At 33.9% G+C, this 12687-nt stretch overlaps 2 protein-coding genes across 2 annotated transcripts; both read right to left on the reverse strand.

Moving 5' to 3' along the window:
* Window positions 1–387: 387 nt before the first annotated feature.
* LOC124541381 lies at window positions 388–1142 on the reverse strand. Its single transcript, XM_047119236.1, has one exon. The coding sequence runs from the start codon at window positions 1140–1142 to the stop codon at window positions 519–521; it is 624 nt and encodes a 207-aa protein (XP_046975192.1). The 3' UTR covers window positions 388–518.
* A 6562-nt stretch (window positions 1143–7704) lies between these two features.
* LOC124541506 (MFS-type transporter clz9-like) lies at window positions 7705–9255 on the reverse strand. The gene has a single exon (XM_047119420.1). The coding sequence runs from the start codon at window positions 9253–9255 to the stop codon at window positions 7705–7707; it is 1551 nt and encodes a 516-aa protein (XP_046975376.1).
* Window positions 9256–12687: the final 3432 nt, after the last annotated feature.

A 12687-nucleotide genomic window follows, 5' to 3' on the forward strand; every position in this document is an offset into this window, starting at 1 on the left:
CAGGATTGAATGACAAGCAAATCATTATATTTCAGATAAGAACGTGCAAGTTATTTTCTCGATAAAGTTTGTATGCTCCCAAGCTAATGTGACTCTCATGATTATCTAGTATTACCAAGACTGGTGCTTCTTTGGTAGGTTTTACATAAGAAATAAAGTGTTGCAGATAATCAACAAATATGGACTCCTTTATCCAACCTGAATCAGAAACGGTAGCAATCATATCGCTATTACAGCCTTTCAGCAACAGTTCACTCATTTTTTTCTTTTAAAGATGAACATTGGAGGTATATATATTCCATTAGCACTGACAGCACAAACAACAGTTGTGGTGACACCTCGTTCTCCACTTGTCGCTTTTGCTACTTGTTTTAAGCCTCTTGGAGCTAAAATTTTGGAATTCTTCTGAACAGTACTTATACCTGTTTCATCAATATTAAAGATGCGATTACTGGAAAAATTATGTTTTGTTTGGAGGCTTTCTAGTTGATCAAAAAACATTTTGACTTCGGTACATCTTATAGATTTCTTAGATAGAATATCTTTCCATGGTCATCTTTGCGAGCTTTTACGTAATCTTTTTTGAACCACACATATTTATAGTTCTGTTTTATTTTAAGTTCTTGTTTTGCTAGCCACATTATTTGTTTATTTAAGCGAGTCATGCATTCTCTTACGTATACTCTTCCGTTATTGCTAGGTTCCTGGGGGCGAACGTCTGCAACAGTCACTGATGTCGATCGTGCAGCTGCTAACCACTCTGTTTGAGCAGCTTCTTCTTTTAGCTCCACTAGCAGGTTTCCTTCACGATCACCTCTTCCCCTTAGTCTATAGGTATGCTTAATGCCACTTTTGGGAACGTTTAGTTTTCGAGCTACGTTTTCAACTATGACTTGAACATTCTCATTATTATTGTAAGGTACGTTGGAAACTTCAATCTGTTTTGAAAGCTTTTCTTGTTCCATGGCTTGAATTTGTTGTTCGAGCGCACCTACTCTAGTTTCTAAGTTGTTATTTTTATTTGTAAGCTCAATATTTTTTTTCTCTAGGTTTTTAATTGTTTGTCGAAATATTTCTATACTTCCCATTACTTCATCGAGCTTCGCACTATGAAATTGTAGGGATTCACTTATCTCTTTCATCTCCTTTTTAATTGTTTTTTCAACGTGCTTTGATATATTATGGATTAGGGTTTTCGCATCAGGATTATTGTGTACATCGTCTTCTTCGTCATCTTCTTCTGGAATCACAATGGAGGAGTTGCGCTTCGGTGATTCTCGAATGCATTCTAGGCCAGTCCAGATGATGCTGCTTTCAGTACCGCAACCTGCTTGTTCGTTAGCCCGGTAGATTTCGCGTTTATATGTACTAGCCGTTCACACTTGTTACATTCTATACCAGGAGAAGGCTTCGTAATCGCTTTGTTGCAATTATCGCATTTGCTTGCCATTGTGGGTAGATTTAAGTTTGAGAATTGAGACTAGCTACACCACCGCTTTAGACAACAATTTGATAGTGACTGTAGTATGTTTAAGTAATAATAATACCTATAGGTGAAGAAGCATCTTCAATAGGCTCTTCGTTAGGTGACACATTATTTATTGGTGGTGGTGGTGGTGGTGTAATTCCAGCCAAATTAATAACTGGTAACTGAAACATTAAGAAATAATATCATATATACAACAATAAATGTGCCATATAGGTATGCCATATGTGCCTACTCATATACAAAAAACTCATTCTCATTATTATATTATTACTTAAATTTTTAATTACACTAATTGTACTTGAAGATTTTTCTTCAAGTTTTCTCATAAAATATAAATTGATATGATGGATAGCCTAATAAAAAATAAAATATAAAAAACCCTATGTTTAATAAAACAGATCAAACAAGCAATTAACATACATTATATGATTGTATACATCAAATTGTTAATTAATTATCTTGTTACCTCCACACCAATTTCTTCTATTTGCGTCAGACCTGAAGCAGCTTGGTAGCCAATTAAGGTTAAAACCCGGCGCTCCAGGCCTGACAATGCTAGTTTAATCGGTGGACTAACACCTTTGCTTGTTGCAGCTTTATTAATTTAAGCTGCTTTTTTTATATGTTATTTAGTACGTCACTCCAAACCTTACATGCAAAGCGAGGAATAATTAATATTAATAAAGGGATGCATATTTTATTACATAAATTATATCAAAAATGGTATGCATGCGCTATTAAAAGGGTTAAAGGGTATTTAAGGGTAAAAGTCATATTAAAGTTTAAAAGATAAAACAACAAATGCACGCATGCATGAATGCATGTAAACGACATTTTTTAAATTTCCAACGAGAAAGCATGTAAATGTTTCTCCATTTATGTAATATCATGCATTGCATAGTAAATTAAGAGTCAATCATTTGAAAGTATAGAACTCTAACGCTGTCTTACCTTTTTCCATTTCTCCACCGGTTTTGAATCCCCGGTACAGTCCATATTAAGGAGGGCCGCTAACTTATCCCAATTAGCTGCGGACCTCAGCCGCCCCTGGGGTTCATAAACGGGTTTTCGTTAAGTCGCCGTTACTAGATTTGAGATTATAATTTATTAATTTTTAATTGTGGGATATCACATATATCACATTGAAGTAATAAAACATATTTAATTAACCTCTCCATAAAATCCACCATCACGTCAAATTGTGTGCGCGACGTTCTTCTTGCCATGGTAATAACTTAATAAGAATTCAATTCAATTTGAGTTTCAGTTTGTCAATAGGTTGACATAGGAATTGCGCGCGAATATTGTATGAAAACAAGAAAACATGATGAATAATGTCAAATACAATAAAAACGGTCGAATATATTTGTCTCACCTTTTTTAGCGCGTGTAAGTGAGATGGAAATATAAATTGTGTAGTAGTCTATTTCGAGTAGTTCGACAGCTATCATGGTTTAAACGCAAACGAGTAATGTCAAACTCATACTACCGAATACAAATATTTCGTAAACGTTTTCGAGAAGTCGATACGTCATTAACGTATCAAGTATTGAAACTCGTACTAGGGGTACTGATGGCTTTAGAGAGATGTGTGCCTTGTTTATTGGTAACTGTACTGGACATTAACTTGTCAAATATATTCCATGCAGTGTTATTGCTACTTGGGTTGATCTCAGCTGCTGGCGGCCGCTATTTCCATGCATTCAGCTCCTGGACATGATTCAGCAGGCGGCGCATGATATTTTCAGCGTTTGTTTGGTCCATAAAGAGACCATCTTGTGACGAGGGTCTAAAAAAAGTACATAAAGAAAATGTACCACTTTTTTCCACATTCCCTAGCCTTCTATTAAAGTTGTGCTGCAGAGTTTGGATAAATTGTTGTATTATTTCGTAATTAAAATTCGTTGATCCACTAAAAGTTTCCAATGAATGGTTTAAAATTCTTGTCACTACAATCACGTCGCTTGCAGTGACATATTTTTCACCACTCATACAGGCAGTCATTTCATCGAATTGCTATGTGACGCAAATCTGAACATAATGACCACTCTTCAGATATTATGGGTAAATTGTTATTGAGAAGAGCCATGGTAACTATTACTTCATCTTTTAATTGAATAATTCTTTTGATCATGTAATAAGTGGAATTCCATCGAGTTTCTACTGACTGTACGAGCCGTTTCGGTGTTATATTTTTTAAAATCTGTTGTTGGTTAAGCTTTTCACAAGCAGAAGTACTTTTATGGAAAAAACCAACAATTTTTTTACTTCAGTTAAGGAAACATTAAAAATTTCTACAGAATCCTGTAGAACCAAATTAAGTGAATAGTCAAAACAGCCGTAATGTTTACAGCATAAATCGTCTTTAACGGCATTAGTGACATTTGCAGCGTTATCCGAAACTGCGAAATTCACTTTATGTGTCAGATTCCAATCGTCTAATATGATCCTTAATTCGGCAGCTATATAAGCAGCTGTGTACTGTCCAGAAAAACTACAACAATCTAAAAGAATAGTTCTTAATTCAAATTCGCGACTTATGTAATGACCAGTCACAGCAATGTATGATTCAGTTTTACGTTAAGTCCAAAAATCCAATGAGATACAAATTGTGTCACAATCTGTGTCTAATTGTGGCTTTTGTTTTTGTTTTGTACTATTGTATAATAAATTTAAGTGGCTATTCGATGATCTTTTGCGGGAAGGCAAAGCGTAACCAGGTATCCAACGCATCAATTTCATAAATCGATCGTTCTACCACTATGCTGAAAGTATGAAACGAGTCTCTATATAATTCTAACACATCGCGGTCAATCAGCTGCTTTTGTTCTTTCGATATTTTCCTTGAAACATAATTATCAATAACATTTTGCCTTTTCCACTTTCATCCCGATTCATGTACTGCCAAGTACTGCCGACCTCTAAGATTATAACGTGGTAAGGCTGCTTGCACTAATCTTTGAAATCCCACACCTTCTACAAAATTAAATGGCAAGTTTTGTAACGCTATCATTTCAGCCACTAATTTATCAATTTCTTTTTGTTTGGTATTAGTTTCATCCCAGGCACCTTTATTTTTTAACGAATCTTTGAGTGTCAACTGTTTTTTACACTCTTGTAAAGGTGTCAGCTGCTTGGCTGTTTGTAGGTTATTTTGTTGGTTACCTTTTTCCAGTAGCAAAAGTTCTTCGTACTTATCACTATGTTGTGATTTAAGGTGAAGTTTTAGCGATGTAGTCCCACCTCCTTTCCTTGAAAAGCCTTTACCACACTGTTTACATTTTGCGGAATCGGTCATTTCATCAAAAAACGACCAAACTGTACTCGACTTAGGACGCATTTTGTACAAATTCAATCGATTCCGTAACACAACCAACACATTTGTCAAAGAAGAAAAAAAAACAAACAATGCGCGCAGCTTGTGTGTCGGCACTGGCAGCGGCCGGCCGATCAAAACAACTTGTCATAACGTGTCTCAATTAGGCTCCGCCCCTATCCGATGCTATCCGAAACTTTCATTTCGGATTCGGTTACGGTTACGGATGATTTTTTATATCGGATATCCGATAGTTTCGGTTACGGTTACGGAGCTCCCTAACACCCCTAGTAAAAACCCTAAAGCAGCAGATTTTGAGCAGAGTTTGCTTCACAATTAGATCCATTGGAGCGACTACACAAATTATTTACTAATACAGATACAGAGGCAAAGGCTATTTCGGATCCAGCACATGTAGGATTTGTATTGCGTACCCTATGACTGCGAATTGACCTAAAAAAGTTCTCCAAAGGATCCTGATTGAAATATCTAAATATCCAAAATGACCTCAAACAGTAATCCTTTTCCAGTTTTTTTTTTAATAAATTCAATATTCTCAATTGTCCAAATCCAATTATTTATAGATGGCACACTATTTGAATTGCCCTGTTTATCAATAAATTTCATGGTCTTTAGGACCTGTTTTGCATCAGTCCATATTTTTTGATGGGAAGAAAATGGAGTTACAGGACCCAGCAATGGCTTCCCTTGATTTTTCTGTGCATTTCCATAACTGCCATTTAGTGAATCGATGAGGTCGTCAAAGAATTTTATAATATTTGCAGTACCTCTCGTTTCTTCAGGGATGATTTTATGATCTGCAACAATGTAAACAACATGTAAGTTAAAAATTATGCATATTTAGGACTCTGTATGAAAGTGTAAATGAGAGCCTAAGTGTTGCTTACCTGCAAAATATCCCATACACATGGCAACATTTGCACTAAAAACCTGAGATGCACATAGGACCTTCATTTTTTTAATTTTTCCAGGAATCACGTGGTTTATTATATGATCCCATTGACCAATAAATTTTTCATTATCAATTTCACAAATAATGTTTTTTGTGAGCATATTATTTCTGATTCCCTTTAGCATATGTGGAACGTCAAATAGTGGTGCTATTTCTTTATTATTTATAATAAATATGTTATCTTTTAGCTCCTTATTATTTCTCAAAGGCATAATTCTCGTATCGTTTACTAATTCTTTGATGGCACTTACATTTGAAGCCCTGATCACAAATGGTCGCTATGACATTGAACCCAGCTGATTGCACTTCATTAATTATTCTTTTAATTTGTTTTTTTTAATTCCATTTTAGGAGTACTCCCGCCACAAAATGAATAGTCAAGTGGCTGTTATAGTTTTTATTAATTCCTCGCATCATAAATACCAAAACATCGATACCAGAAATATCAATTAGTGTAAGGGACAAAGTACGGTTTTTCAGGAGAGCAAAAAAACGTTTGATTTTTTCTAAATCTGTCTCTAACTTTTTATTGTATTATCTGATTCAGATAGCATCTAGAGCAAAGTACCTTAGATTTTCTCATTCTTTCATACTATATAACGAAAATTTCAGAAAACTTTATAGCATCTAAGATAGCTTGTCCCTTACATTAAAAAATGTGGTTTAGTTATGACTTACGCTACAAGAATTTGATTATAAGTTGTGGCATAATAATGTAGGGGAAGGTGGGGACCTCTCGTACGGTTTTCACATTTTATTTTTTTATTTTTCCATGAATCAAACACATGACAGCTTAAATGTATAGTATAACTATCTGAGATTCATATAAAAAAATACATGTGATTTAATATGATGTTTCGGCTATAATTATGATATAAACTAAATCTGGAATATGTACGAATCTGCCCCAATAACGGGGCACCTACATACAGTGTTAGGTGTACCTTCGTACGCTGTGGGGTAGTTTCGTACGTATGATTAAAACGATACTTAAAAATCAAAATTCTTTAATTAGTATTGAAATTAAACACAAACATAAATATTTAACTTCTATTAAACAAAAATAAAATACTTTTTCTGGTAGTCAGCAAAAATAACATAGTCTTTTTCGTAAAACAAAACTTAAATGACTTTTCTTAAAATTAACGACAGTTAAATTACTTTCCTGTAACAATCAACATGAAATTGCTTCATTTTACACTTAAATAATTAATCTTAAATTTAAAATCACATTTTTTAATATTTGGTGCGGATTAGCACTGCAAAAAGTTGTAGTTAGTGAAAAATTACTGAATAATATAATTAGAAAAATTTACTGAAAAAGTGAAGTTTTGATGTTCTAGAAGTACAAAATTTTGGAGGCTTAGGTTCAGGAAGAATCATTTCGGCATCTGTTATATAAACAGTATGAATATCTTCAACATTAGGAAAAACGAATGTCCACGAATAGCCTGGCTTCTTTCTTTAATAAGATATTTTAAATTCAGTCTTACTGTAGTGACTAACAACTTTTCCTACATAGTAAATAATACTTTTCTTCTTAGGAAATTTCACTAAAACAAACGAACCGTCTTTAATATTTTCTGGTATTATTAATTGGCTATTATTAATTTCAAAATTTTCATGCTCGTTTTCATCTTCATCTATGACAGAAGTTGAGCTCTCTTGAAAGCTTATATCAGATCCATCAGAATCTGATTCTTGACTTTTTGTGTTTTTAACTTTTTTGTTCTTCGTTTTTAAATTAAAGCCAACTAAACTACGTTTCATTTCTCTAGCCCTAGCCCTTCTTTCCTGTTCTAGCTTTTTCATTTCTTTCTCATTGTGTTTATCTTCAATTGCCTTTTTTTCGGGTGTGTCAGTATAAATACGTGATTTTCCTGGCCGTCGTCCTTTGTTTGTTTTATTACTTCTTACAACAGTCGGTTAGGGTCGAATTGCCTCTGGTGTCAAAACAGTCTTCAAAGGAGCTACAATTTGACGGGTTGGTGAAATATTCAAAGCATCTGGTTCACCATCTAAATTAGCATCTAAATTATTTCTTTGTAGTTCATCATCATCAGTTATCAATGGAGAGTTAATAGTTTGTTCTGTAGATTCTGGTGGAATCGCCAAGAAATCTTGTGTTCCTGAAGTAGAAGGATGGCAGATATCAGAGACAACTGGCTGCGGAGTAGGTGCAGACAAATCTTCAACGATATTTTGAGTAGAAGTTACATTTTCTATGTTGCGGGATGTATAAACCTCAGTTGGAGCAAAATCTTCATCACCAAAGGCCAATTCATTCAGAGGCCATATCCCGGGTTTATTAAACCCGCTTATTATATTTTTTGCAGTGAATGATTCGAAATACGCAATTGTCACAAGCTTTGGAGTATTGTAAATGGTCAATGCTTTGCCTGGGTTCATTGTATGCCAATTGTTGAAAGCAATTTTCAACTTTGATAATGCTGCAAAGACTCCAACATCGAGCGGTTGTAGGCGGTGAGATGTATGCGGTGGAAAAGATAGGTAAATTATACCATTTTCTTTGGCGTAGTTGATGGCTTCGAGAGAAACATGGCTTTCATGATTATCGCACAACAATAATATGGGGTTATCTTTTGTGCAGAGTGTATGCTTCTGGATATGTTTTAAAACAGATACAAATATAAAGCTATTTATCCACCTACTTCTATTTGCAGCGCCAAGACTTCCTTCGGGAGCCCCTTCGAGGAAATTATCTCTATAATGAACGCGTGGGAACACGAAAAGTGGAGGAATGGTATTTCCACTGGCAGATATAATGCCACCAAAAGTTACGAGCTCGCCTCTTTCAGCTGATACAATTTGCCCGACTTGTTTTTGACATTCTGGAGCCAAGACTTTCGGAGTAGCTAGAACGGTAGATACGCCTGATTCGTCGAAATTAAAGATTCTGTCAGCAGTTAATGGATGTCGCTCCAACACTGTCTTCAAGTTGGTATAAAACTCGCTAACTGAAGTTTTGTTAAACGCAAAAGATCTTGCAGCGCTTGTGTTTTCGGGTTTGCGTAAGCTAATTTCCGGGTTTCTTCTGCGAAAACCATACATCCATTCTTTCCCAGCCATCTTATCTTCTTCCCACTTTGCTGGATATTTTAAGCTCAAAGATTTGGTATATTCGTATGCAAGCTTTCTTGTTTGAATCGTCGTAAGTCTATAATGCATCTTACAACATTTGATTATATAATCATTTAGCAGTTTTTCTTCTTCACTAGAAAATACTTGGAAACTTGTATATTTAGAGTTAAATGTACGGTTGCTTGACCCTTCAGCATCATTTCTTTTTCTGTATGTTTTTACTCGGCTTTCTAATGTTGACAATTTCAAATTGTACTTGTTCGCGGCTTTTCTATATGACAATACCCCTTGCACAACATCCTGTATTGCTGACTGCATGGATTCCTCATCCACAACTTGTCTAGTTGCGTTTTTTGGTGTATATGTCCGCACCATGTTTCTGTAAAAAAATAACAAGGTATTAAAATACCTATATCATCATATACTCTATGTGTATGATGATTTAGATATTTTAATTAGTAAAACACGGAACAAAGTTAATAAAAAATTAGACATAAGCAGACTAACGCACTATCTACCAGTTGGCACATTCGTACGCGTTCGAATGTGCCCCATCTAGTTCTGTCCGAAAGTACCCCACTAACTAAATAACAACAAAATATTACCTCTTTTGATATTAATAGTAAAACGTCATGAATTAACTATTTAAATCGTATCTTAAGTATATTTTACAAGTTACTAATAGATTACTTTACACGGAAACTTATTTTAGCTACGGTAACAATAGACAAAAACATTTATCAAAATATTACTTACCGAGTGCCAAAACACGTTCGTACCTGTCGCTTCACTCTCACCGCTGCGAATGGCGCGATATTTCGTTGGCATAAGGTTGGTACCGCGACTCACGCACACATACAAAAGCATAACCGCACGTTGTTTCGTTCAAAAGTTATTTTGACTGTATGAATGTGCCCCGCGTACGAAGGGTAGGGATCTTCCCCTAAGTAACTATAAAATATAAACCTATTAAAGTTGTATTAATGTAAGCTATCTTTGCTAAACTTTCAATGTTGTAAGTATACCTGTCCATATTACTGAATTATAATTTATGTACCTATATATATGTATATACATATGTATGTATATATATATATATATATATATATATATATATATATATATGCGTATATAATTGTATTATATAATTTATGTATATATTAGTATGAAATTGAAGAACTTACATACGTAGGTCTAGGTCGTACGTACATACTTGTAGTAATGCAAATAAGAGTTTCCAACCGTTGTGTGTATTGTACTTAATAAACAACAAAAATACCGATAGTGATAAGATGGCTTAAAACAGGAGGTAGGAATTATTTTATATAAATGCATCACTAATATATGTATATCTTATCAATTGAAAAATCAGACCTAAATAAAACAAGTTATTTTAATAATCAACTTTTTATTATTATTATGAAGCGAAAAAAAAATTACATAATTGAAAATAAATTATCATAGTCTTAAACATTAGGTATGGAATGTTTTACAATCAAATTGAAAGCCCATGATTACGCGTAAACAAATTACATCTTTTTCTTAGAATTGTTTTTAGAATCACACTACCTAATTACGACCCCTGATCATAAGTAACTCAAATTATTATAAACGACTTACGGCCGAATACTGAAACGTCCCTCAAATCAAACACTCAGTTGAGCGCAACTTAACTTTGAGTAGCTCCTAAATTTAAATGGTATTCTCAAACGTCACTCATACAATTTGAGGGCGTGATTAGCTGAGTAGCTCTCAAATGTTTGCTTATAAATAAAACAGTCGGTTTTCGATGATCATTTTATTTTAAGTTCGGTTTACGCAGAATATTAATGTCGCAATTACATAATACTACTATACTGTTATACAAATTAAATGATTAAACGTAAATATTATGATTAAGATAAAATTTTTATTGTTTTTATTTAAATTTTATACAACTAGTAAATAAAAAAATGAATAAAATCGAAAAATTAAAAAACATCGTTTTAAAAACTATTACGTACAATGGAATTTATTTATTTATTGGATCGCCAACAAAGTATACACAAATACAGCCATTTAAATTAATACAATTAAGATGCTATGTGCTACCTCAGTTACAGGCAACCACTTCATTCTGAAATAGTAACAGAGTGCATGTAATCACTAAGTTAACATTTTGGTTTAAATACATTTTAGTTTAAATAAAGTGCATGGAGAACCAACAACTATAAACTAAAATCTAAGCTTAATTAATTAATTATACATTTTTTAATTGTTTTTTTGAATTCAAGAGGCCTTCCCGAGAATATATCAATATTAGTATTTTTAAAAAGAGAGTTAAACTTTAATGTCATTCTATTCAAAGGTGAATAATGAGCGAGATTACTTTTGCATTTTTTTGTATTGAATGGAGTATACACGAGCCTTCTTGGGAGTTTTACTGGTGCATTAAAGTATAGTTTTGAAAGTAATTGCGGGCTGTCTATATCTTTATTTACCATTTTGAACAGAAATGTATGGTCAAGTATTTCTCTTCTGTTTTGTAGAGAATCAAGGTTAAAGTATTTTAATCGGTCAATGTAATGAGGGTGTGTTTTAGTTATGTTACAGCTGTAAGACAGGTGCCACAAAAACCTCTTTTGAACCCGTTCTATTCTTTTTATGTATACTTCATAATGTGGATTCCAAACATTGCTACAATATTCTAGCGTACTGCGTACTAAAGTGTTATAAAGATTAATTTTACTGGACACTTTTTTAAAGTCCCTACCATTACGTAATATGAATCCTAGTGTTTTAAAGCTTTTATTTATTATGTGATCAATATGCAGATGAAAGCGGAGCTTTGAGTCGAAGATTACTCCTAAGTCCCGAACACTGGTAACTTCCTTTAACTTTTTGTTTTTAAAAGTATAATAGTACACTAAGTCTGATTTGTTTCGTGAAAATCTAATAAAATGACATTTATCGATGTTCATAGACATGTTGTTATAGTCGCACCAGTCGCTAAGTTTGCCCAAGTCTTCATTCAGCAATTTAGCGTCATTAAGACTGTGAATAGGTTTCATAAGTTTAACATCATCGGCAAATAAATAGTAACGAGAATGGTTAAAACACAATGTAAGATCGTTAATAAAAATGTTAAAAAATAATGGCCCAAGGCGGGAACCCTGTGGAACTCCAGATAAAACTCTAAAAGATTCAGAAAAGTATCCTTTAACAGCTACAATTGACCTTCGTTCACTCAAATATGAAGCACACCATTCTAAAATGCGTCCACATATACCGTGTCCTGAAAGCTTTGAGAGCAGTATCTTATGGTCAACTCGATCGAACGCCTTGCTGAAGTCGGTATATATGACGTGGACTCGCACTTTAGCATCGATCGAGTCACATAAATCCTCGACGTAGGAAATCAAGTTAGTATTTGTGGAGCGAGATCTATAAAAACCATGTTGATGCGGTGAAATAAGTTGTTTTACATGCCATGCAATATAAGGATATAACAGGGATTCCAGTACTTTACCAAGAATTGATAACAAGGATATCGGTCTATAATTATTTATTTGATTGGGGTCTCCGGATTTAAAAATAGGTATTACTAAGGATATTTTCCAATATGTAGGAAAAATACCCGTGGAAAGTGATGTATTAAATATATGGTAAAGCGGGGCCGTTAATGCATCAGCGCAATTAACAATAAAGTAAGATGGAATACCATCGAAACCTGCTCCTTTAGATGGATTGAGACTTTTTAACGCTTTATGTATTTCCTTATGAGACAAAATTATAGAACTGATAGTCCCAGATGAAGCTTCATGAGCA

This window comes from Vanessa cardui, chromosome 28, assembly GCF_905220365.1.
Source record: "Vanessa cardui chromosome 28, ilVanCard2.1, whole genome shotgun sequence".
Taxonomy (NCBI): domain Eukaryota; kingdom Metazoa; phylum Arthropoda; class Insecta; order Lepidoptera; family Nymphalidae; genus Vanessa; species Vanessa cardui.